Below are 27013 nucleotides of genomic sequence, written 5' to 3' on the forward strand. Positions count from 1 at the left end.
AATGTACCAACCACATTACACTTTCAAGTCTAGTCAGTGGTGGATCCACAGGGGGGCGCACCCGGTGCGCCCCCCTTTATTTTTTGTTAAAACAAAAGAAATGAAAAGAAAAAAAAATGAGGGGCATGCATTCCCTTTAATTCTATAAAGGCGCCTTCCCTTTACGAAATTCCTGGATCCGCCCCTGCTAGTGTATATGATCCCATTAGAATGATTGAAGCATGTTTGTGCAATAGTAGAATGGGAAAAAAAAAAAAAAAAAAAAAAAATATATATATGGGCCGTGACGCGAGAAAAGGGCCCTTAGCGCCGCTGTGCGCAAACGCCAGAAAACGGCGCGGAAGTTTAACAAAGCAATACGCGCAAAAAAGATCAACTAGCTAACTACGCGGAAATGCATAGACGCATAAAAAAGTGACAGGATTTTGGACAAAACATGCTGTTTTGAATGTCGTAATTAAAGCATTTAGGAATAGAATTTCAGACAAAGGTTTGCATATCCAAATACGTCAGAGTTTCTTCTGCAATATGAAGGTGAAAACTCATTTTCGGTATATAATGCCCTAAGGGCCCTTTTCTCGCGTCACGGCCCATACGTATAATATATAGGCCTACATAATGTGTGAAATCTGCTGACATGAAAAAAATAAAGGCTTTCATAGTTAGCATTTTTAACTCACCTTAGCCAAAGGCTCAAGTGAGCTATCGTGATAACTCATCATCCATTGTCTATAGTATGTCACGTGTAAACTTTTTACATTTTCATCTTCTTTAAAACCCTGTGACGAATTTTATGCAATGCTTTTATGCATTATTTATCATATGGTTGATAAGTAGGAATTCAGAGATTGTTAAGAAGTAGCGGCTGAAACTGCAGCTACTAGCTGTTAAATGGTCATGAAGATTAACACTTCTTAATGGCTATTTGTATACCAGCAGTTCCAATTTAAGTATACAACACAAAATCAAATTGCCTGTATGATTTATGGACCTCAGCTGTGTGAAATTTACATACAGACGGTGACTGCCATGCCAACCTGTGCATAGTCTTTTCCTTAGCCTCTTTTGTGTCATTTTGATTTTTGATAACTTTGCATGGACAAGTACAGTATGCAAAGGGTATGTGACTTGAAGCCAGTACTCAAAATTGTTCATATGACCCCAGGACAGATGAGAGGTGATGACGGCAACAATTACTCTAATTTGGTTTAGTAGTTATTTCTGATGTCAGTGTTTCATGAAAATTAAAAAAAATTTTTTAACTTTCATACCTTTTCATTGTACACTATATGACCAATATCAGTGTAACTGCTATTGATCTGTACATGCACGATACAGCTCTTGTCTAGTGAGATAATACTACATGCATATGTAAGAACAAATATTTTTTTTCATTAAAATTATGCCTAATCTGTTGCATTAACATACAACATTTTCATTCAAAAGCTTTTTCTCATGTGGCATTCCAAAAGGTATGGGAAGCATATAAAGTCTTTAAATTCACAACTATAAGCACCTGACTTGCAAAATTTGTGAAAATAAAAACCTCTCAAAATATTCTGAGTATACAGTATTGTTTTTACTATACACAATGTAACAGTCCCATGTGAACTTACAGACATGACAATAATGTATGGATCCTGTGACAGGTATCAGCATCTTATTAATTGGCCCATCTCCCCGGTGACCAATCCGTACTCATTCCAACACTCTTCTTCAATTTTGCATTGTCTTTGATCAGTGTTTTAGACTCTCCTCAAGACTCTTAGTCCTTCCTTGGTAATTTTTGTAAAAATGTAATATTCCGATCTCTTGCATAGTGCAGTCTTCTGCTCAGTTCACAGAAAAACCAAGTACTGACTGTACAGAGACATTGGTATGGTTTTCCTGCTTTTGATTATGTTTGAAAAACAAGACCCTTTATATGTCATGAGTTGAAAAGAAGGAGTTTGCTCTTTGAAGAGAAAATGCCAAATGAATGGCATTCCACACTCATGAGTGAAGAGATCATCCTCAGTCAGTTAAATCAGAAGCAGAGCCTGTAAGAAATGTGTGGTTTGTTTTAAAGTATCGTTAGATTATAAACTTTACAAGATTATAAGATCATTAGATTATAAACTAAACAAGCAGAGAACAGATAAAAAGTTCTATCAGGTATTTTGGTATAAAAAAGAAAAAGTCACAATCGCAAGGCAACAGTGACTCTTGTGAGGAGGTGTCTGTTGAATGAGCACTAAATAGCTCACTAACATTTCAGATTACCAAGTATTAAAAATTTGGTGTTGTAGTTATACTGTAACAGAATTCTGAACAAGTTAAAGGTTTGTCTAAAAAGAAACAATACAATTTTACAAGCACAAGAATGAAAATTTGAACAAAATCAAATAAAAATTAAAGAAAGTTACAAAATTGTGAAGTTTCACAAATTTTTGCAAAATAGTTGCTTTGAATGAGCAATTGAGTGAGCTGATGTCCTCACAACTTTCATCTGGCTCAATAGCATGTGATAATAATGATTACTGTAAAACAAGGAATGTGCATTTATATGCATTTCAATTTTGTGAATTTCGTAAGAGACAAGATTCACAAAATTAAAATGCATTTAAAAGTTCTTGTCTACACTATGTGCACTGAATACCAACGGCATTTTGCAGAAATTTCATGCTGCGAAAAAAGGCTTTTGACTCCAATTTGCGAAGACTTCATGCCGCGAATATATCATTTTTGCAGTAGTTGATCTATTGATGAAGATATGAGACTGGGGCTTGATTGCACTTGAACAAAAAAAAAAAAAAGGCAAATTTCAGTGCTCTGTGTATCAAGCCAATGGTAGTCTCTTTCTATCTCTCATTAGTAGCTTGAAGATCACAGAACATGTTATGAGGTTTCATATAGAATTAAAGAGTAGGATTTCTACGAGTAGGGTGACTGATAGACTTTTTGTGGGCTAAAAACCCTCCAAGAAATGGGGGTGGGGGGCAAATTGGCAGAGGCCTGAACACAAATATGTGTTTCTGCCCCTGATTCACTAAAGCCCTTTTTACACTTGTGTTTCTGCCCCTGATTCACTAAAGCCCTTTTTACACTTGTGTTTCTTAACCCCGTACTTTCTCTGACCCAGGACTATCGTTAGTCCCGTACCAATTCTTTCAGCTTTTTACACTCGCCAATAAGTCCCGTACTAAGCTCTTGTCCGGGGCTAAGGAGAAAATTGACCTTTTTACACTCGTATATAGTCTGGTACTTTCCAAACCACATGCATATTCATGATTACGCTGTGCACTGTACACATACACGCACGCACCGGTAGCACTTGATTATTTTGTTTCTGATTGGTCAGTGGGGTCGGACTTCGTCTCCGTCGCTTAGCCCCGGATTATTTTTGTGTTCTGTTTACACTCGTTTGCTTGGCACTGCAATTGCGGGGTTAGCACCTTAATTGCGGTGCTAACCCTGCTATTTTGCAAGGCCAGATAGTAAGGGACTATCGGTGGGGCTAGCCCACTTTGGCAAAAACGAGTGGGAAACAGAAAGTGGGCTAAGGAAAGTCTGGTACCAATGGTGGGGCTAAGACCCCCCCTTAGCCCCACCGTTGGTACGGGAAGTGTAAAAAGCCCTTAAAGGACAAGTTCACCTTCATGAACATGTGGATTGAGTGAAGGCAACAATGTTAGTAGAACACATCAGTGAAAGTTTGGGGAAAATCCTACCATCCGTTCAAAAGTTATGAATTTTTAAAATATCTGTGCAATCACTGCTGGAGGAGAAGACTACTACAGTGTATGATGTCACATGCGTACAACGATATAAGGAAAATAAAAAGAGAATTTCACAAAACTTGACTTTTTGAATAAAGTGCACATTTCCTCGACTTGTTACTGACTTATGTTAGGGGTAATATTATTCCCCCTGACTTCTGAAAGAGAGAAGTCGATTGTTCTTTTATTATGTGAGAAAAGTGAGAATATCTTTAATTTTCTTTATACTTTCTTTATATAGTTGTACTCATATGACATCACAAGCTATAGTAGTCTTCTCATCCAGCCGTGACTGAGCAGAAACTTAAAAAATGCATAACTTTTGAACGGACTGTCCGATTTTCCTCAAACTGTCATTGATGTGTTCCACTAATATTGCTGCATTCACTCAACCCACATGTCTATGAAGGTGAACTTGTCCTTTAAAAGCCATAGAAGTTCAGCATGAGTGATATTGATATTGTGTCTGCCCTAAATACCAGGCATTTAGATCTGTTCTGTGTGTGTGAGTGTGTGTGTGTGCTTGTGAGTATCTTCGCGTAACATGCCATCATCCTGTAGTAAAAGGAAGTAAAATACCCTGATTGCTTTTCACTTTCGGGATGTGCGTTGATGTAGAGCTAATTTTCAATGGCAACTGGATGAGCTGATACTCTCCTCTGAGGAAGCTTGTAAACACACGCTACCACTCCCATATAGTCTACAATGTACATGTAGTATGCATAAATCTGCATAGTTGTGTAAGAGGTATAAACTTTGTTAATTTGATTTAAGTAGTTCATGTGTGTACCCCCATGGCCAGGCTCATGTGTAAAAGACAGACACAACTATACATTGTATCTCACTAGTGGGACTGTAGACACAGTATCATCTCCAAATTCTGACAGGAGAAGCCAGTGTCTTGGCATAACTTATATGTAGGATTATTTAGGCCTATATGATACTCCAATTTGTGTCCGTGTCTTTGGTGATTTTCAAAGGGGTCTGATAAGGGCAGACTAACCTTACTCTGGCAGCCTGTGTGCATGCAAGAGCTGTAATGCATTGTGGTACAAGCCACTACGCTCAGCTGACGGCGTAGCTTGGAGAGCTGTGCTGCGTTTCGCCGGTTTAAGAAGCACCATGCATTGTTGATGATTATATGTGTGTGTGGAGGACTGAATATTGGATATAATATATTAATTGCTGGATTGCTGCTGCTGCTTACCCAACAGATATGTGAGTAAGGTTTCCTTCATGTGTGATTATCCACACGGTTTTGTCTTTGATGAGATAAAGAGAGGGTTTAGAAAATGTGAGGATGTGCAGTTGTGTTTCTTTTTTTTTTCATATGACAGTGATATTGATCTGTCACTGGATGCTGCACTGGATGCTGCACTGGCAGCGCTGCGGTATCATCATCTCTACACTTGTCCTCTCCTCTCATGGCAGACTTGAGTTATCCATGCTAGCTTGTAGCAGCACCTCATGGAGGGCAGAAGGCAATTCAGTAGCGTAGCTGTAGAATAGTTAACTGTTTACCCACAAAGTATACACAACTAACAGTATTCGCATTGGGAATTTGATGCTTTTTTTGTTCACAAATGAAATGTGGTGGCTTCTTAACAATAACGAGTTGATGATGATTCACTGTCCCCTGCAGTCTAAAAAGACGTTGATTATAAATGCAAGTTGTGCAGTGAGAATTGCAGTAAGTTTTAGCTTTGCTCATTCCGTTCGAGCCAGCACACATTCGTGACAGATTCCAATGTATCAGTGCTATTACCTGTCACTTTCAGTGTTGACACAAAGGTAGTAATGCTCCATTTGAATGAAAAAACAAGCAAACAAAAGAATGCATGTAGTCAATCTAGAATGTATGGTTTTCTCGTAGATGCTTTAGATAGGAAGAGTGGCATAAGTTTACATAGGGTCCTCATGCCTGCTTGCCCAGGACAGATAAAAATCACTTGTGGGCAAGTTAAAGGGAAAGAAAGTTGCCTGTGTAGAGAATTGGTATTTTGCCTATTGCTGTATAAATGTATACTAATGAATCTTGTATTGCTCTGTTTGTGATGATGTGGGTTCTCTCAATACTACTGATGCTCCATGAAGTAGAAAAACTCGTAATGTGACTGATTTTTGTTGTTTTGTTTTGCAGGAACATTTTACATACAGTATGTTCAGGTGCTGCCTTGATTCAAACAAAGTTCTTTCAAACTCCAAACTATTCTTAAAGTGGAAATATTGATTGATCATTGTAATTTCATTATGTCAAGACAATTTGAGTTTGCCAAACAGGTATGTCATGAAGAGGGGGGGGGGGGGGGAGAGAAAAATATGCATATTTTGGATATAAGAAATGGTCTCATCTTCTGTTCTTTTTCCTGTTTTGCTAGTACACATGAAAATTTACTGGATGTACAGTGTAACTTGTTAGTTATAAATAGCATAGAAACACTAATATGCATGCTCCTCTGTATACATGTTTCAATTCAACTTTAGATTTTTTTTTGTGCTTTGATAAAAATCATTAGGGCACATCATATAAGGAAAGTAGATTTACTGTAGATAAGCCATTCTAGAGAAATTACAACAAAAGTATTTTGGCTCTTGAGAAATATTCATGTATTACAAAATTTGTACGTATGACTTGTTCCTTAGTGTGATGTACCCTCCTTTACATAATTATTTACATGCAATGTGCATATTTCATCAAAGAAAATCAGTCTTATGAAAAAGAAGTTGAAGTGATGGCTTTGCAGGCATTAGATGGATGGATGGATGCCATATGATGTTCTTAATTATTCATTTTCTTTTTTTTTTCTTTTCTTTTTTTTAATAGCATTTGGTATGTGGCTTCATAAACTCCAGATGACACTGTTTTCACAGTCAGGGAGTTACATTGTTTGTCTGCCAACAGCAGTGTCGAACTTTTTGACCGACATGAGTGGACTTTGATATTTGCTCACCTTTAAGAAAGAAATTGCTATCTTTAGCAAAATTCAAGAATCACAATTTGTAAACCTTGGTGCATGATATGTAGATGGTACTTCTGATAACTGAGGTTATGAATGTAACTTGAAAAATCAATGATATTTTTGCATAAAGATAGCTGACTTTTAGAAAATGTTGTATTGCTAATTAAGTGATGTGTTATAAACAATTATGCTGTTAAAATCTTGTCAGTCATTTGATTTTTGGCAAAGTGTTGATGTCCTGTGAATACAGACTATGCATTGATAGGCTAGCAGGATGTTTGTCTTGTAAGTCATGTGGGCTATTATTGCCATCATTTGTGTGTACAAAGACCACAGAAGGTGTCATGCTGGATAAGGTAATAAAATGAGTTGAACAGGAAGTGTGTAAGTATATGTTGTAAATATCACCTGTGTTCACAGATATGGTAGCCATGACCCACACAGTATTGGCATTTCAATGGTGTTAATCACTCACAATTTAGTTTTGATGGTTTGTGCCATTTCAAAAAGTAAGCTCGTGTGTAGTTGTCTGGTATTTACACCCATTGTTTGAGAGTTTTCTTAAAATACTAATATTGAGCAAAACTTCCTATTTTTTTTCTTCTACTGTTGCATTCACAAATTTCTGAATGTCTTTCATAATATTGAAGCATGTAATGAAAATGGAATTTTAGTTTTAAACTGAGGGCTGTCTTGTGGTCTGAATCTAATCTTGCATCATACAATACATTTATCAAATGATGAATTTATTTCATTATATCTAGTCTTCAAAGCAAAAGCAGAAGGCAAAATTGTTTTGCAGTATTCCTTCTGATAATGTTTCTGAGAACTCCTCTTCAGAGAGTGCTTGGGAACTTGAAGACACACATGTATTATGTCACGTACAGCATGCGCCCCATTACTCCTGTATCTTGTCTGAGTAGATGTTGCTAATGCATATTCCAGAAGTGAGGAATGCACTCTTTGGCGCACTATCTGCTTCACTTTCAGTTTGAATGGCTACATCACCTGTCTTGAGTAAGATAAACTCAATAAGGGTGTTCTGCTACACCCAACATGTAAGCAGACCAAACTTCTCTCATGTAATACCATCTGATTGCCCTTTCAGCAGTGCAAATTTAATTTGTATTGGGCAAATGTAGGGCCAAGGGTTCTCATTTTGGTGGGCAGAAATGCCTTTGCCACACTGAAGTGGGAATGCCATGCATGCTGATCTGAGTTGAAATGAAAGAAATATTATTATTCAGCGTGTCATGAATTAGCTGAGCGTACAATATGTATTGGTTGTTAACATGTCCTGTTAATGTCGAGAAATTGAATGGCAAGAAAAGAGATATTTAAATGGATGTATTGAGACAAATAGGTCATTAAGATTGATTGGCAGGTTACCTCTTTTCTATTAAAACATTTTCTTTAATATACACAGTGATGCTTATTTAGTTATATTTTGAAGATAAGAAGTCTTGACTGAAATATCACAATCAATTTTTGTTGTCTGTTAATGAACTGAAATATCAGAGAATATGTTGGGGACTCTTGAATGCAAATCCTCACAAAGTTACAGCCCTTGAAATATCAAGTAAAAGTCATTTAATACATTCTGTTACCTTTTGTATCTTAATGCATATTATGTATGATATACAATGTACAATGTATGTCATATGACTATAAATAAATAACTGTCATGAATATGGGCCTATACACAACCATTTGGTTTAACAGGATAGATTATGTTAGAAATTTTGCATTTTATCAATAAATTTTTTTCTAATATCTAACTTTGTGTTAACCTTGGCAAAACTTCAAGAAGTTTTACTCAGTGTGACCCTGGCTACAGTTCTCTATTCCAAAGACTGGTTGTGAGCAAGAATGCATACCAAATTGTATCATTGCCGTTCCTGTTGTTGAAGAAGCTGAAAAATTTAAGGCTATACCAGTTCAAGAAATATAAGCATCACTGCTAGTATACATGATATTTAACAACAATTGCACCCCTTCCTCAATTTACTGATAGTGTTATTCATGTATGAAGAGGCATAGAAACAGGAAAAAAGAAAACTAACCAGCAGTTTTCCAATGTGACTAACCGACCACAAATTGCCTGAATGAGTTCCTTTTCCAAGATAATACATCACATGAGTAATGCAGCTTTTCAAAGAAGTGTGTGCCAGCAAGGAAATTATGAGAATGAATACTTGGCAAATCCTCATTTTTTTTCTTCAATGGCTTGAAGGGTTGTGCAAATTTGCAGGGAGGATCACCATTGTGAATAACTGTTATGTGCTTACAGTTCAGAATATCCCTTGGCATATATCCTACAAGTGACAAGTTCTTTGGATGTGGATGTAATATTTTGTGTGTGAAGATTTATGCATGTTCTTGGTTTAATGGATGAAAACTTGTTTAATTTTGTTTGCATTTGCTCACAGAAGTTTATGTTTGTAAAAGGTGAGAGAGGAGTATAATAAGGGAGGGAAGAAGCAAATGATGTGTGTGTATAACTGTCATGTTCGCATACATCTGTAGGTCTGAGAAAAAAGGATATGTGAGTAGTGAGTTTGCATTAATTGTGGCCAATTAACAAACTTATGTGGCTAGAGCTCTTAAAGGTATGGCTTAGGGTTTACAGTGGTCTGTCTCTTTTTTGTCTTCTTCTTCTTTATTGCACTCACATTTGTATCCTTGAAATCAGTACATGTATGAAGCAAAATGTGCAAGAATTTCTGCAAGAGGAAGTATGTTGTTTCTGGGCCCTGTTTTGTAGAGAGTTGTAATTGATTTTGATAGTTGATTTCTATCGTAAGTCTACAAAAATTGTATGGCATCCTACGTGGTAAGGAAATTTGTAATCGGTAATATCTTTTGATAAAGTGGGGCCCTAGTGTATGATTGTGCTTTTGGTTGTTTGTAAGCAGCAGTCTGTGTCATAAGTTGTTATTTAAAGAGATACAGTTTGGCATAAGCATGGGCAGGTGGGGTTATCCATGAAAAAAAAAAAAGAAATAGTCCTTTTGCATCATTCTAAAGGAATCGTAATATTAAGTGATCTTATAATTTTTCTCCTACAGAGTAGTGTTCTACAATGTCTTTATTTAAGTAGAGGGGACAGTCCATGTTTCCACAGAATAAATACAAAATTATAAAATCAAACTTTTTTTTGGTTGAAGGGTTTCATCACACATAAATCTGTGTACAGTAGTCTTATACATTGCATGCGCTTGACCTGTGACTTTTCCTCTGAGAACTGTGTTTTTTATTAGTTTCAAAATCAGTGCAGGTTTATCATAAAGAAAAATGACTGCTGTGATAGTTCCTTCTGTTTCAATGAGGAGAGTGCAGAGAGTCGTAAACTATGATCAACTGGAATGGACACTCCGAAGTCTGAATATTTTCAATGGACAGTTTTTATCCTTAGATTATCTTATAATTGTGGCAATATCATAGGACAAGATTAATCTAGATTTGAAATAAAAAGCACAATTCAATTTATAGTTTCAGCTTGACAAGATACAAACATGCTTTATCTACTTTCAGGCCAACTTCATTCACAAATCAGAAATTACACAAAATGTGTGAAATCTAGTTTGTAATTGCCACAGACTTTTGTTCATAAAATGAAAAGTACTGATGCTATTGATGAAAAAAATCATATCATCTGAAAGCTGAATAAATTCTCTGCAACATCAGTGAGACCTTTTTGTGATGCAAGAGCATGTCGTGTGAAAAAATGAGTTGGTAACATGTAGAAGTAAGTCTGCAATGATATTTATATGACATAAGAGGGCGTCCTACTTTAAATTTAAGGGGCGCCCTCACTCAGATTATTATGTAATATGAAAGTTTAGACCGTAAGCTTTTAAATGATGTATAACATGGCACAGTAATGCTAATAATAATAATCAGAAATGGCCATCAACAATCTTGTGTCTGCGCACTGCAAAATGTCTGAGCAGTCTGGCTATGGCATATGTGACAGAAATAGGGTTAAATTGAAAAACAAGATTTGATAATACAAAAGGGTTCTCTGTAAGTGTGAAAACTCTTAATTAGGGTGAAGGTGGAACAATGTACTTGTCACACTGTGTTAGTTTGAACTGTTTCATGAGATTAGGTCCAAAGTGCGGTGAGATGTATCCATTCATCAAATATTTACTGTATATAGTAGAGTGACTGACTGCAGTGACCAATTACATTGTAATTGACTGTAACTGACTGACAGACTGAAAAACAGCCTGTATAATGGCTCATTTGAGGGAAAGCTACAGTGTATGCTCACTGTAATACTAGCAACCATCGTTCATGTCATGTGATTATTTGTGTGTGTGTGTTTGTAATGAAAGGATGTCAATTTTTCTTTAAGAGTTTGCTTTTTATTTTATCTTGAGGCAAAAGAAAAATTAAATACGTATTGTTTGTTACAAGATGAAACAAAAACAGAAAACAATTTAAACAAAAACAGTTTTAAAAAAGTAAAACTAAACCCTGCTGTACTTTGCAAGGCAATAAGCACTCTGGGCATAGGGGAAAAGCAGGTTTACAAATTGTAGTCCTGAGAAATAATACAATGTATTCAATTGTTACTAAGCATATGAAGAGTTTGTTCGCAAAAACCAATAAGTCCATATTTGCCAAATGGAGATATTTGCGATTAAAGGTCAAGAAAAGTCAAGAGAATAATAAGAAAATGTTTGCTTCTTTTGACCATAACTTCAAAAATGTACCTTTATATGTAGTAACCAATATATCATTTAAAAGGTAATATTTTGTACTCTATGACAGAGACCGTACTTCAAAATCTTCAAAAATGGACTTATCGGTTTTTGCAAACAAACTCTTCATATACACCATAGCCGAATCTGCCAAGCTTTCATGAATCCTATATCTTGACAGATGAGTCATATCTACATGGTGTAATTACATCAACTGGACAAACAAAGATTTGTAAATCATGCCTGGTAAAGTGTTTCAAGCTTCCACTCTGTCCACTCCTGTTGTCTTTAAGTCAGATTTCTTTTTTTTTTTCCAGTGCCTGGAGCTTGTTTTGTGCTTTTTGCGTGTTTAATAGTGGAGGCCTGCAAATATTTACATGTCATGAATTTTTACAGTTCAGTCTGCTTTGCTCTTGTGATCATGTTGGGAGTAATGAAGGAATCATACCCTATGTGGGCTGACTTCTCAGAGTACCACTTCAGCACTACTTGTGTATGATTACTGTGAAAAGCCTGAAGCTTTCAAAGGTTTGTTGTGTTGTAGAACTCGCCAATATTTGCTGTTTTAACCATCTTGTGTAAAGGTTATAAAGGCCACTGCACATAAAGTATTAGAGGTCTTTATGAATCTTTGTCAATGTATGCTTGAAATGATGTGTTTATAAAAGCCAGTAAATGCAACCATACCCCATTGAGGAAAGCCATAGTAATTACTATGTACTTTACTCAAGATTACTGAAATTCTCATTAGGTTTTTTAATTTGGAAAAGACAACATATTCCCCAGAAAGGGAAGATTTCACCAGCTCTCATTGAAAAGAAAGAATACCTTGTACAGCACAATGTAGTAGCTATTTCTTCTTTGCCCACAAGCCAAAAGCCATACTTTTAGAATCAGAATTTTGTGTACATGCTGGTCCAGTGCTCTGTGATCATTTCTGGGAGGTATGTTCTTCTTGGAGATGGACTGTAAATGTCTGTGAAAGAAAGATGCTCACTTAATGATTTGAATGTTTGCCAAATAGAAGATTCTAGTAATGTCTGTCTTCCTCCCTAGTTCTTAAAACATTATTGACTGACTAATTTTGTAGGAAGTGTAGTTGTATAGTGGCTCTTCACATGATGAAAAAATATGGAATCTTGCTTGTTTCATATCACATGTAGATAGTCATAGTCAGAGTCGGCATGTCGGGCCTACGTCACATAATTTTGTAGTTTGAGCATTACAAATTGAGTTCGTGTGTAAGTGAATATACCAACAAAAAAAATATGTGAATGTATACAAGTAGTTTCCACTTTGCATTAAGTCTTACTTGTAGACTTTTTCCATTAGACAACTGTGCTAAATAAACATTGCGCACTGTATCTACAATGTGCAATGTATGTGCATCTAGAGGTCAGTGGATGTGTTTTTTGTATTCATACTTGATATATGACTGAAAATGCAGTGTGCGCTGTAATGCAATTTTACTTTATGGACCTTACGAATGATGTACTCTGTTAACCATTAGAGGCTGATACTGCTTTTCTACTAACTTTGAGGGGGGGTTGTTGTTGTTTTTTATCAATCTAGCATCTAGCATGCCATGACATGAAGAAAGTACATGCATGAAGCTATCATGCAGTATTACAGTAGCAGAAATGAAGAGTTTATCGTTAAAGAATATCAAGATGACTTACAGGGGGGATGCAGTAGATCGGTACCGTAGGAAGACTACGGTCTGTGTATGTACATTTTTTGTTATACTTCCTACCTGTATGCTCTTGTGTGGAAACTTGATGTACATGTACATGAGGACAAGTGTATACTTGTGCACTTGCAATAGCATTGCTGTGAGCAGATTATACAATGTACTTGTAATATTCCAGTCACACACAGCATCAATTTGGAGAGGGAACCCACTGATTATAATGCAGGGATATTGTCTTTTTCTACATGTTATGTTCTTCCTTATTTAATGAGTGGAAATACAAAGTTTCAAAATGATGTGCAAAAAGTATTCTTTTCACTAATCAGTTTCAAGAAATGGCTGTACTTCACAGGAAGGAAAGGGCCAGTGCAGCAAAGTAGGCCTATATCATTATGAAATAAGACATGTTATATTTTGACAAAAATATACTTGTTAAAAGTATAAATGGAAGAACATCAACTATTATAAAAGGGTGTGCTCAAGCTGTCAAATGTTGGCTTGTAAGTTAAGGAATAAATTAGATGAAAACAGATATTATCAACAAATTAATGATATTTTGTTTTCTTTTGGCTGTTTTGCATACCTGGTGCACTCCTTCCATTTGCCCTGTAGGCCTACTGTAAAACAAGGAATGTTCGCGTGCATTTTGATTTTCGCGAATTTCGCGAGCGCTAAGATTCGCAAAATTAAAATGCACACGAAAGTTCTTGTCTACACTATATGCATCGAATGCTAGTGGCAGTTTGCGAAAATTTCATCCTGCAAAAAAGGCCGTCGGCTCCAATTTGCGAAAAATCCATGCCGCGAATATATCATGTTTTACAGTATATCACATGTGGAAAGGTTTTAGAGGAGGTACATGTACATGTATGCCATGTCTGTAGGTCCATAATAATTTGATGAGACTGGTACATCAACTGTTTGTAATATCCGATAAAATTCTGCAGTTGAAACTGATCCTCCAGCAGCAGATTGATGTGTGAGTGTGTGCATTTAGGAGGCGCCTAGAGTGTGCATAGTATCACTCCATACTCCTTTATACACAAGCGCAGTGTCAGAATGTCATGACTGCATTTGTCCCAGGTTATGTGAATAGAGAACATGTGAAGAGAGAACATGTGTATGTTATACGTACGCACTTGGAAAGACGTTATACACTGTATGTACATGAGGGGCTCTGTGCAGAGGTACACTCTGTATGCTTGTGTACTTTATTTAACACCTGCAGGATATTTAGAAGTCTCGCTCAAGTTTCAGAAGTTGAACTCTGTGCCAGTCTCACAGTTTCATCTTGCTTTCAGTCTGTTTTATAGGGGTCAGATTTGAATTACCAGTCTTTACAAACTAAAACGTAATAATGATAGATATATTTGTTCTTTTTCCACAGAGGGATCTAAAGGGGGGGGGGGGGTGGAGGAGCAATGGAGATGGCAGGGTAACATATCTCTAAAGTTGTGTGTCTATGCCATACCTGTTAATTGGTGGTTTCTGTTACACAAGATTGGGGAGTTTGCTGAAATGTGTAAATCTTATGTTTTTGTTGTCATGCTACAGGTGCGACATGCCCCCCTGATTGCTAGAGGTTTAAAACAGAGCTTCCAAGTCTCCCTCATTCTGCAGGAGGGTCCCAGAAATGTGAACTCCAGATCTTTTCATGTCCTCATAGGAATATTAAAGCATCTGATATGAGAATTCATTTTTCCTGTTTAGATGCATGTGCTAGACAAGTATCTCCCTTACAGGTTGTTGAAACCTTTCTGAGTTTGGGTGCATTTATCAACTCACTTCTGGCACAGAATTAAGATTTCAAATCACCTTTCAGGAATTTTTGGGCAGTTGATAAACGCAAAGCTGTTTTAATCATATGGGGTTATGAGTGTGTTTCTGAAATGCCGAAAAAAGTGCAATTGGCAAGCGTGTTTGAGCCAAAAATGCATTTCTGTGGTGTTGATAGTTTATGCAAAGTCGTTTTGAAATGTGTAATTTTATAGTTCAGACCTGTCCTTGTCAACCACTGCCAACTACACATCTCTGCTCTATGGTTCAAAATGTTGTGCAGTGACCAGGCCTCCTTTTAGAAGTGACCCATGACAGAGTTTAAATTTCATGCAACAACTGTAGAAATGCTATCTGCAAGGCGTTTGTATGTGTTTTGATAGTGGGTATTGAAATGTGTGTCAAACATGTCAAAGTTTGTTTTTTAAATAATAAATGCACCCACTGGTGCAAGAAAGTTGGCAGTTCCAGCACCAGTAGATATTCAGTCTTCCTGTAGGAATTTGAGATGAAGAGGGTTAAATTTCAGTGGTGGTGGACATGATGGTGGGAGGGAGGTTCTGTATGCTGCCTACACAGGCAGCATCCACCACTGCTTAGTGGGATCGATGAGAGGATGTGGGAATTAGTGCTGTAACGGTGGCATTGCCAGAGCAGTATTGATTGTGCCTGTCTGCTCTGCTCTTTCTGCATTTCTTGGGATTCAGTGATTATCAATGGTGGCAGAACAGTAGTTCTGCAGTGACTGCCAAGTTTAGGTGCAAAGCATTCTCTGCTAGCTGAGGGAAGGAATATTTTAGGTCAATCTTTCATGCTATGCAAACACAGAAAGCAGAGGAAGAAATACTTTTTTATTGTAGGCTTGCATCAATGTGGATGCACCAGTTCAAGGGTAGTCTAACTCTTAGAAATCGTATTCGGTTTCATGCTGGAACTGTTGCTACAATGCTATTTGTAAGCACTAAAAGCTTACTTTACGTATTACAGCACAATTTTTCTCAATTCACATTCACGTATCATTAAACGGCTGATGCTGGTAATAAATTCATCATCCTAATTTTTTATATGATTAGAGTAGTTTGTGTCTAACATGTGTTTAAAATGTTCATTCTGTTCTCATTACCTGATCTAAAATCAGCTTTTCTTATGGAAGGAGCTACAGTTGTATTGCATTGTTTTGATACAGCAGTGAAACATACTCTCATTTAGTAATCAGATGTACAAATGTACAATGTGTACAGTGTCTTTATATACTCAATATTGTACAATTTCATTGTTAAAGGGAATTCAAACCCAAAGAACAATGTGGATTGAGTAAAAGCATTAACATTAGTAGAACACATCAGTGAAAGTTTGAGGAAAATCGGACGATCGATGCAAAAGTTATGAATTTTTAAAGTTTTGGTGTTGGAACCGCTGGATGAGGAGACTATTAGAGGTTATGACGTATGAGTGGACAACAATATAACGAAAATATAAAAAGAATTCTACAAAAATTTACTTTTCTAGCAAAATGAAAGAGTACTTGACAAACCACTTCAGAAAGCAGGGGGAATAATCGCTACCCCTAACATATGTCAGTATCAAGTTGATGGAATGTGTAATTTTCATGAAAAATGAATTTTTATTGAATTCCCTTTATATTTTCTTTATATTGTAGTCCCCTCATACGTCATAACCTCTAGTAGTCTCCTTACCCAGCAGTTCCAACACCAAAACTTTAAAAATTCATAACTTGTGCATTGATTGCCCAATTTTCCTCAAACTTTCACTGATGTGTTCTACTAATGTTACTGCTTTCACTCAACCCACATTTCTCTTTGGGTGTATGTTCCCTTTAATATACCACGTCCGCTATGCCATTTGTTTTATAGAGAGCAGGTTCCGTTTTCTCCAGAGAACTTTGTTCTTTTGGAGACTGAGATCATTATTTAGATATGAGTGAAAGACGGTATTTCATTTTCCACACACAATGTATGTTATAGGCAAGTCTCTTTATCCTTTGCTTTGACCTTTGCAGAAGATGGACGAGTCGGATGTCGTCGTTGACCAGGGGAACTACCATAGCCTGAGAGAAGCCGATGAGGATGAGATATCAGGTATTGTATTGGACAGTTTCTCTCTCTCTCTCTCTCTCTCTCTCTCTCTCTCTCTCTCTCTCTCTCTCTTGCAGTGGGCAGTTCCAGTGTTACAGACATCACATTTCAGACACTTTTTTGCAGCTTCAAAAATCATTAACGTAACAAAACATTTTCATTCTGAACTCCTACAATGCAACCACAAACATAACCCTAAATTGTAAACAGTAAAAATTTAAATCCATTTTAACACATTGTGCGGCAGTTAAATTACTGCATATATACATGTAATGTTTGCTGTTATGGACAGTATATTTTTAACATGTCTGAGTTTGAGCACATAGTTAGACCAATTTGCACATAAATTGAAAGGGTATAAGGAAATTTAAATTAGACTAAAGTTAAATTTAGTGAAATAGGTGAACCATGCACCCTCTAGAGCTACAGTTGTGGCATTACAGACATATACAAATAGTGAATAGACACGAGTGCGATAGTACAACATTTGACATGATGTGAAAGAATAGTGCGCCTCATCTTTCACCAAGTGTGAAATCTTGTTCCATTGCTCGAGTAAAGACCATCCACTATTTGTTTTATACAATACCTGGGACGTCAACAGATATGGTCCACACAGATTCTTGAATTTAGTACAGAAATGGCAACCATTTTTTTTTTTTTTTTTGTGAAAGGTGAATGAGTAGCTCAGTTAAGTATTTGTACGTGAAACTGAATGGTTGAAGTTGTTTACAGTAAAAGGTGTGACAGAATGCACACTTGTAACTGTTGAATGCAAGCGGCAAAGGTTTGTTTATTGTGATGTCAGAGCCATAGAAAAAACAAAACAAAACAATGAGTTGATCCATGGGTTTAACAGAGGAGTCAATGGAAATAGGTGACATCAACCTTGGGATGTCATGTATGCAAAACTCTGTAAAGAAATATAAAGAGAATGCTTCAAAATTGCATTTATTATGAAAACTACACATTTACTTGACTTGCTACTAACATACAGTGTATGTAAAGGATAATATTATACCCCCTGCTCTGAAATTGTTAGTCAAGTGCTCTTTCATTGTGCTAGAAAAGTGAAAATATGTCAAACTTATTTATTTTTCCTTTACAATGTATATTGCTTTCCATACATGATGTCATAAAGTGATATAGTCATCTCATCCAGCAGTGGCCATGTCTGAAAGGTGGCTGGTTAACACACTGCCATTCCCTAAAATCTATGCTTCCTTGAAAAAGAGTCGATGCTCCCTCCCTGGCATAGACAACCAGCCAGCAGGATAAATTGTCCAAATCATTCACATGGAAAGTTGTCGAGACTGGTTGGAATAGAAAGAATGCAGAAGAAATAGCATTTTGTGGCATTGATTGTATTGTAGCCTCACCTCTTGTACCATGTTGCTCATTGCAGTGCTCAAGTTATATTGGTGCCAGTGCAGTGTTGCTATTTCCAAATCAAATCCCATATAGCATTGTGATATGACCAAAGTGGCCAACATAGGTCCTTCGTTGTTGGCATCTCGTCGTAATGTGCCTCCTACCCATCAGTGCCAAGTCAGCAGTTTACTTCTCTGCTTTCATCTCGTCCAGTCCAGCCTGCATCATGAGTAAGATTGCTCAGAATAGGGTTCCCTCATTTGATTTGGTGCTCCTAGGCAAATAGCTGACATTCTAGCATGGCACGATTTTGGAGATTCCACTGAGAGCACTGGCGCAATTTCCAAAGCCAACGTAATACACATGCTGGAGCACAGCACATCCCAAAAATACTGATTTGTATCTATCAGAGATGGATACAGATAGAAGAAATTTTTTTTTTCCCCTCTAAAGAACTAGCTGTGTGATGGTTGATTGTAGGGATTTACTTGTAAAAAATCTAGGTCATTATTACCTTCAAGTTGTTGTAGACTAATACTTGTGTGAAATTTGTGATTTTTAAAATACCAAGGTAAACATTTTCATGAGAAAGAGTTGGTAATGTAAGTATTTAAAGCAGAAATAGATAATTGCCCAAAGATTGTCATTTTACGAACATTCAGCCTGGTATTACCTTAATTAAACAAAAAAGTAAGCAAAAATGGTGTGTTTGTCACTAGCTTGTGGTATCTGAGCTTCCAATATAGATAAGCATTATAAGGGCCGTAAACCCCAAATTTCAGCTCTTTAGACTTGTACAGATACACACATGTGTAAAAAGGAAATAATAGCAACCCCGAACCAAAACCAGGAAGGAGTTTAGTGAGAAAAATGGTGAAGTACCAAGATTTTATAGAGGTTTTTTCCCCATTAGTCTAGAGAGAAAAAAAAAGTAGTTGATATGATATCCTTTCTATTTTGTTTTTTTGCCTTGAATACAATAACCAATTTACAGTGTTAACATGCTATATTCAATATTGAATTAATCGTAGTGCAATAATGACTTATTTGGGTTGTTCATGGTCTCATTTTGATGTCAAACAAAAGAACCAAATTTGAAAGGATAGGCACTGTTAAAACTGTTGCCCTGTCGATAACCATTAATCAGTACCAGGTGCCTGTTAGGGTAAGACTATGTACTGACAGATAGATCTGTAATGTGACGAGACAGCTGAGTAGGAAATGAGGGATTTCTTCCCCAAGACAATTGTCACAGGTGATACCTTCCAAGTGATGCCTCATAAGACTGACAGCTGGTATTCAAGGTTTTAAGGAGGGAATTTCCCTCATCCGGACCAATCATACTGCCAGTGAAAAATCACATTTGGTAGACATTGCTAGTATGCCAAAAGTCACTCAAAATGTCTTCATAAAGCTGCACACATGGGTATGATTTTAGGAACTTAGCTTGTAGTTTGTTGTGACTTTTTACAGCAAGAATGCTCACTGCAGAAAAAAAAAAAAAAATTCTGTTCTGGAATATCTGGTACACATTGATATGCTAGCAAACACAAATTGTTTATGTGTATTTTCTTGCAATGAGAATTGATTGCTTCAACAAAATCATTTTATTTCCCAGTGAGAAATGACCAGTTCAAATGTTGCATTTTATTTTATTTTTTGATAGTTGAAAAATATTTTGAATTTAACATGACTTGTGACAGGGCCTTGAAATACTCGTAAAATAACCACAAGTTATGTCAAAATCAAAAGGGGCCATTATCTAGATGTGAGAGTGAAGTGCTCCTACTTGTTCAAAATGACTTTACCACAGGAAAACCACATTGTGGTACGAGGTTCATTAGTGTACTAGGCCATTAAAGAAGATGCAAACAATATTCTAAAGTTTTACACTACATGTTTTGTCTTCAGGTATTGAAATAAGTTATAATCATTTACTGTATAGGCCCTATATTGGTTGAAAACATGATTTTTGCTTTTGTTATTGTAAAAAGAATTGAGAGAGAATGAATTTTATATAAGTTTGATTGTAATGACACTTGTGCTATGATACGTACTCTATCTGTTTTGTAGTTCTATTGAATACAGGCAAGAGTTCATTCTCAAATGCCTAAATGTAAGACTACGGACACAGAAATACATGTAGACTCAAAGCCAGAAAAGGTAATATCACAGACTGTCACTGTCATGCTGTGGACGCCTCATAACCTTGACCAAACACAATCTAAGAAGTGTTGTGGTGCTGCTAGTTCATATTGTCAACTTAAACAAGGTAACAGCATCTGTGTCCTGGCAGGTAGAATGGAAAAAGGTAAACAGCAGATTTGATTGATAGCTCTTGTTTGCCCTTGAAATATACACACTGACATAATTTACCAGGTCAAGATTTTTGCTTTTCAATAGTTCACAAAAGAAATACATAGGACATATATGTATTCAAGTTTTCTCTCTCTCTCTCACACACACATTTTCTCACTGAATAAACTCCAACGAAAGTAAATTCTCTTCATTCAGATGAGGAAGAAAAGGAATTCGGTCCTACTTTATTGCTTGTATTTCTGTTTACAGCATACCTTACATGTAACTAAATGCCATATCAAATATACAATTATATTTGCTTTGAGATTTCTTGAAAAATTAAAAATAAAACAATCTACGTACAAGTTTAATATATCATTCCTTATGTTATGTGATGATGACCTGTAGATGATTTTTCTACAATTCAAGTCACTCTGTCTTTGTACATTTTGCACATTAGCACATCATGGTCAGTGGAGATAGGTGTAATCAGTCAGGTCAAAAATATTGTTTGGGGTTTACTTTGTGAGATGGGATGTCTATAGATGCATTGTATATTAGCATCTGTTACCATTTACTTTTTGTTGAAAGACTGCAAAGTTACAGATGTCTGCAATCCACCCATCAAAAAACAGAAAAAAATTAAGAAAGATGATAAGCCCATCATGACATTTTTTTTTTCAATTTTTATACCTGATCAATTGAAAATTTTGAGCGTAAGCATAAGCTTTTTCATTTGCATATATTGATATCAACTGTTCTAGAACCGTTACTGTAAAATGAGGAATGTTCGCTTCCATTTTAATTTCGCAAATTTCGCGAGAGCCAAGATTCGCGAAATCAAAATGCATGTGAAAGTTCTTGTCTACACTATAGGCCTACGCATTGAATGTTAGAGGCAACTCGCGAAATTTTCATGCCGCAAAAAAAGGACGTCGGCTCCAATTCATGAACATTTCATGCCGCGAAAATATTGTTTTACAGTATGCAAAAAAAATATATACATTTCATAGCTTCCTTTGTAATCAAATTTTGATCGAATTTTCACTGTTGTGATGCACATATTTTACTCATTCTTCACAGATCAACTTATAACTAGCCTGGAATTCCTCTTAATGTGGAAGTGATTACTATGTGCCATTTAACTGATTGTACATTCGATTGTACATGTACCTTAAAAAAGCTTGACAGATAGATTTTGGATTCTTACACAGTGTTGTACTACAGGCAATGAGAATCATTTCTTGGCATTCACTAGGTACATGGATGACAACTTGAGGAGGAATACTGCATTATAACCTTAGAATGTTTGCATAACTGGGGAAATAAAACAACAACAGTCCCGAGAGAACTAAGCATGGTGATTGTGTTGGATTATTTTTTTCCCCCAGATATGACTTTTGCGATATTTACAGAACTTTGGTTCTCTTTCAATCAAAGAAAAATTCCTTCGTTGAGGAGGAACAGTAGTATGCCTTGGAGAGTTGACAGAATTTCAGGTTATATCTTTAGGGCAATTGATACTCTTCTATCTTTCTGTAATCTATTGACATATCCCAAAATACATGTAATTGCTGATTCTGTTCAAGACATTTTCTCAACTCGTCATAGTACCAATGGTTTCTTGTGATGAATGTCATCACTCTCAGTTGTGTAAGGCCAGTGTAGTTTGTAAATTGTACTTTACATAAGTGGAAACAGGCTGTTTGCTGTTGTCCTTCCTTTGTGTTTTGAATTCAAATATGTTATCATGGATGATTAAGTCTTGTGAGCCTCCCGAGGTCAATGTTTTAAAAAGCTTTGTACCATAAAACGTTGATTGTTGTACATGTACCAGGTATCTCCAATAGATATGACATAGGAATAAGAGACCATCATACAGTTCATGCACAGTAGGTTGTTGAGGTATCTTTAAAGGACAAGTTCACCTTCATAAACATAGGGATTGAGAGAATGTAGCAATATTAGTAGAACACATCATTGAAAGTTTGAGGAAAATCAGACAATCCGTTCAAAAGTTATGAATTTTTGAAGTTTTTGTGCAGTTCCCGCTGGATGAGAAGACTACTGCAGTGTATGAATAACTTAGATGTCACATGCGTACAACAATATAAGGAAAATATAAAGAGAATTTCACAAAATTCCATCTTTTGAAAAAAGTACACATTCCCCTGACTCGTTACCGACAAATGTTATGGGTAATATTATTTCCCCTGCCTTTAGAAAGAGGCAAGTCAAGTGCTCTTTTATTATGCGAAAAAAGTGAAAATATGTTGAATTTTCTTTTACATTTTCTTTATACTGTTGTACGCATATGACTCACAAGCTGTAATAGTCTCCTCATCCAGCCGTTCCAACACAAAAATTTGAAAAATTCATAACTTTTGCATCGATTGTCCAATTTTCCTCAAACTTTCACTGATGTGTTCTACTAATATTGTTGCATTTTCTCAATCCTTATGTTTATGAAAGTGAACTTGTCCTTTAATATGAAGAATCTCTGTATAATGTAAAATAGCTTCTCAAAAGGTCTACCTACACCTGCCTCTCCTCAAGTTCATCAAATCCTCATTGAAATTTGTTTGCCAGTGTGAGCCATGTTTATAGACTGGAAGGATGTGATGTGTGGGCTGTTATTGCTAGCACAGCTGCAAAAAGATGGAGGGGAGAAAGATGGAAATAAAATGAAGAATAAGGAAAAGAGAGAGAGAGAGACTGCACTGCACATGTAGAGTTCTTGTTGTATTCAATTCATAGATTGCCATCTGTGAATTATAGGCATATCGTAATGCACGCAGTCTTAGTTGAGAGAAATGATGATTGTACAGAGACTGTTATTTTATTTCATTAAATTTCTGGTCCTGATGCCAGTATAACCAACAAACAAAAATCAACGAGGCCAAATCCATAGTATCCTCCGAACTCTGCTCGGGGGATACAATTATCATTCAATTTCTTTCACTTTCACTTTCACTGTACTACAGCTGGAGGTTGTTGTTGTTTTTTTTTAATCCATGGTATATGTTGCCAGGTCGAGCAAGCCTCAGTCAACTACTTTGTCATAATATCAAACCTAGAAGAGCAAAGAAATTATATGTTGTATTTGAATTCAAGCAAAGTGTTTGAATGCACTTCAGAAGGAAAATAGCAGCTCTGTATTTGTTGAGCACTGTCATTATGGTCTTTTGATAAATTTTTAAGTTTGTCCAGGGAATGTATCACAGCACATGATATGCATTGCTTACTATACACAGATGAGACTAACAGGTTTGATTTTTTTTTTCTCTTGTTGCTGGCATTAAATGCATTTTTTATTCAACCGCTCAAGAACACCTGCATGGGAAGTGTGGAAGGCCACCAAATTATGTGTATAACCCAAAGCCAGTGTGTGGGTAATCAATCAAGTTTCAAACGGAAAAGACAGGTAACTGTAGCTCCAACAAAATTCTTCATTCTGTTCTAGTGAGACAGGTTGACTCCCATTAGTATATAGTAATTATAATTTATCTGCACTTACAGTAGCAAACTTATACGTTGTACATGACCTGGAGATGGAGATTGTGGTGATGAGAAAGTGTTATTGATGGGGAGGGGACAGAGGGATGGGTAGGAGTCTGGGAGATGAGGAGACAGAGAAAAAATGTGGGGATGAGAGGAGATGAGGCTCTTGGAGGAGAAAGAGAAAAGATGTAGGGATGAGGGCAGATGAGGCTCTTGTAGGAGACAGAGAAAAGATGTAGGGATGAGGGCAGATGAAGCTCTTGTAGGAGACAGAGAAAAGATGTAGGGATGAGGGCAGATGAGGCTCTTGTAGGAGACAGAGAAAAGGTGTAGGGATGAGGGCAGATGAAGCTCTTGTAGGAGACAGAGAAAAGATGTAGGGATGAGGGCAGATGAGGCTCTTGTAGGAGACAGAGAAAAGATGTAGGGATGAGGGCAGATGAGGCTCTTGTAGGAGACAGAGAAAAGATGTAGGGATGAGGGCAGATGAAGCTCTTGTAGGAGACAGAGAAAAGATTTAGGGATGAGGGCAGATGAGTCTCTTGGAGGAGACAGAGAAAAGATGTAGGGATGAGGGCAGATGAGTCTCTGGGAGGAGACAGAGAAAAGATGTAGGGATGAGGGCAGATGAGTCTCTGGGAGGAGACAGAGAAAAGATGTAGGGATGAGAGGAGATGAAGCTCTGGTGAGACTGGATGAGGAGGATGATTGCACCAACATGAGCAAGCCTCCATCTTCAAAAATAGCTTTGGGTGCTGGCTGGTTAATTAAAATGATCAGTTCTTTGATGCAACTCTTACATTAAAGATAAACAGTCAGTATTTAGCATTTGTTCTAGCTTTTAGGCACACACTTTACCTGCAGATTTAAAATTTTTCAAATATTATCTTCCTGTAGAAATATTGAGTGAAATTTGGGCAAGTTGTGTATAATACCCTTGGGCACCTAGTGTCACATGGGCGGACTCAAATAATACTCCATCATACTCGTGCCATTCACTTTAATGTACAATTTGATATAAGCATTTGTGGAATATTTACAGGACTGAAATCAAGGAGTTGTGACCAACATAAAATGCAAAATCAAAATTCTGAGTGAGATAAATTAAATTACAATACTCTTATATTCGACAACCATGTGAACGGGACCCTGTCTTGGTCCGGTTCCACCTGTAATTTTGGCTTGACACTTGTTCAGAATAATTATACCAGCTTCACTATCAATTCGTTATCCCTGACAATACACTATCTGCTGTCAAGCGCAACACTATTTGGTTCACACCACCGTAGTGCTGATCCTGAGATGATCAGCCTGCACGCATGACGGTTTACCGCGGTTATGACACTTGTCTTCAATTACACTGCTTCCGTTTACCTCCGGGTTCTGTGCTAACCCGCAATTATCATGAAGTGTATAACTACCAATATTCAAATTATGTGCACATTATTTTCATCTTTTTACCAATTTAACATGACCTTCATCTCTCTACTTCAGCGACACTTCCACGTCATAACCAATCATATCTACAGGGTGTCATGCACCCGCCAGGTTCATCACTCACCTGCGTTGTCCACAGATTCACATTAATTGTCAAACTGTTCGCTTCCAGAACATGAACTGATTCGTGGGTGGAGCGTCCTTATATGCGAGGTTGCTGTTCCAGCTCCAAAGTGTCGCGAGGGACCCGCGTTCCGTATTCGCTGGCGTCCAAAGTTCTCCCTAGCGAGGGGCGGGCACAGTCGCTCTGCTGCGAATGCGTCGGCCTGGGAGTAGATTCGACCTCGGCCTCGGCGCCATCTACAAAATTATTTAAATGCAACATATACCGATGGGGTGTGTTCTAACCACACACACAAAAAGATTATCAGCTTAAAATCCTGACATCACAGTGAAAATTTAAAAACTGCATTATTATCCAATTAACATACAAAATTCACATAATGAAATGTTTCAAACATTGGAAATATAACAGTGCATAGCTTATCAAACATCACCGCATCGTTTTCAAAAACTGTACACCATTATAATATACTTTATCACTTATTCACGGGGTTCTCCGGGGCTATATGTGGTGCCCTGAAACACATTCACATCCTTTTACACGACAAAGCAGAAATCAAATCACAGTTTAACTTACCAATGACCGGTGTAATATAACCAAAATGCCTCTTCTTCTTGGCTACTGGGAGGCTGCAAAGGCTGTTGGAATACGCCTTCTGGCAGCAAACAAAATCTGAACTCTAATCAGCCAGTATACAGGCTGACGGTAAGGTGGACGGACGGCTCCTGGCCGCAAACGAAATTGGGCTTAGACACAAAATTATCTTGCCAACTGGCGCCTGGGTGTGGCAGGTTTGTTTCCTGCCATCACGGAGCTAACTCAATGTTCTCTCGGTGAAATCAAAATGGTGTCTGCCCCGAAAAGATCCAACTTTACTGTTAAATTGCTACTCGACTACGACACTCCTTTTCGAGGCATTTGGAATATTTGATACAACTAAAAGGACTTGAACGAAAACACCTATACAGCACTCTCCCGGAACTGGAGCTATTTCCTGTCTTTTCTTTCTACATTAATTGACATGCAAAAATAAATGAACTCCTCTCGGTCATCGATGGCGCGACTTGTAAAACATTTACACCTGTCCTAGCACTTTCTCTCTCTCACTCTCGCTTTCTCTCTCGCTCACTCACTCGCACTTTTTGTCTCGTTATCCCTACACGTAAACATGTTTGTCTAGTTGAATGACCGATAGGTGATGTATATGAAACAACCTGGAGATGCATTTTCAATGTGACACCTAGACGTTTTGTACATTATCAGCCTCTACTTATCAGGGAAGGCATTAGATTC

The 27013-nt window shown here is 37.0% G+C and overlaps 1 protein-coding gene across 1 annotated transcript in view; it reads left to right on the forward strand.

The window, feature by feature from the left end:
- LOC139708629 (electroneutral sodium bicarbonate exchanger 1-like) overlaps positions 1-27013 on the forward strand; it is a gene marked incomplete at its 3' end in the record, with an annotated part of 88219 nt that overhangs the window by 19735 nt on the left and 41471 nt on the right. Inside the window, exon 2 of the mRNA XM_071620569.1 lies at positions 16914-16992. Coding sequence (XP_071476670.1) covers positions 16914-16992 — 79 coding nt within the window. The remainder of the gene's footprint in view (positions 1-16913; positions 16993-27013) is intronic.

This window comes from Diadema antillarum, unplaced genomic scaffold, assembly GCF_040938485.1.
Source record: "Diadema antillarum isolate AM-2024a unplaced genomic scaffold, OU_Dant_1.0 seq00001357_RagTag, whole genome shotgun sequence".
Classification (NCBI taxonomy): domain Eukaryota; kingdom Metazoa; phylum Echinodermata; class Echinoidea; order Diadematoida; family Diadematidae; genus Diadema; species Diadema antillarum.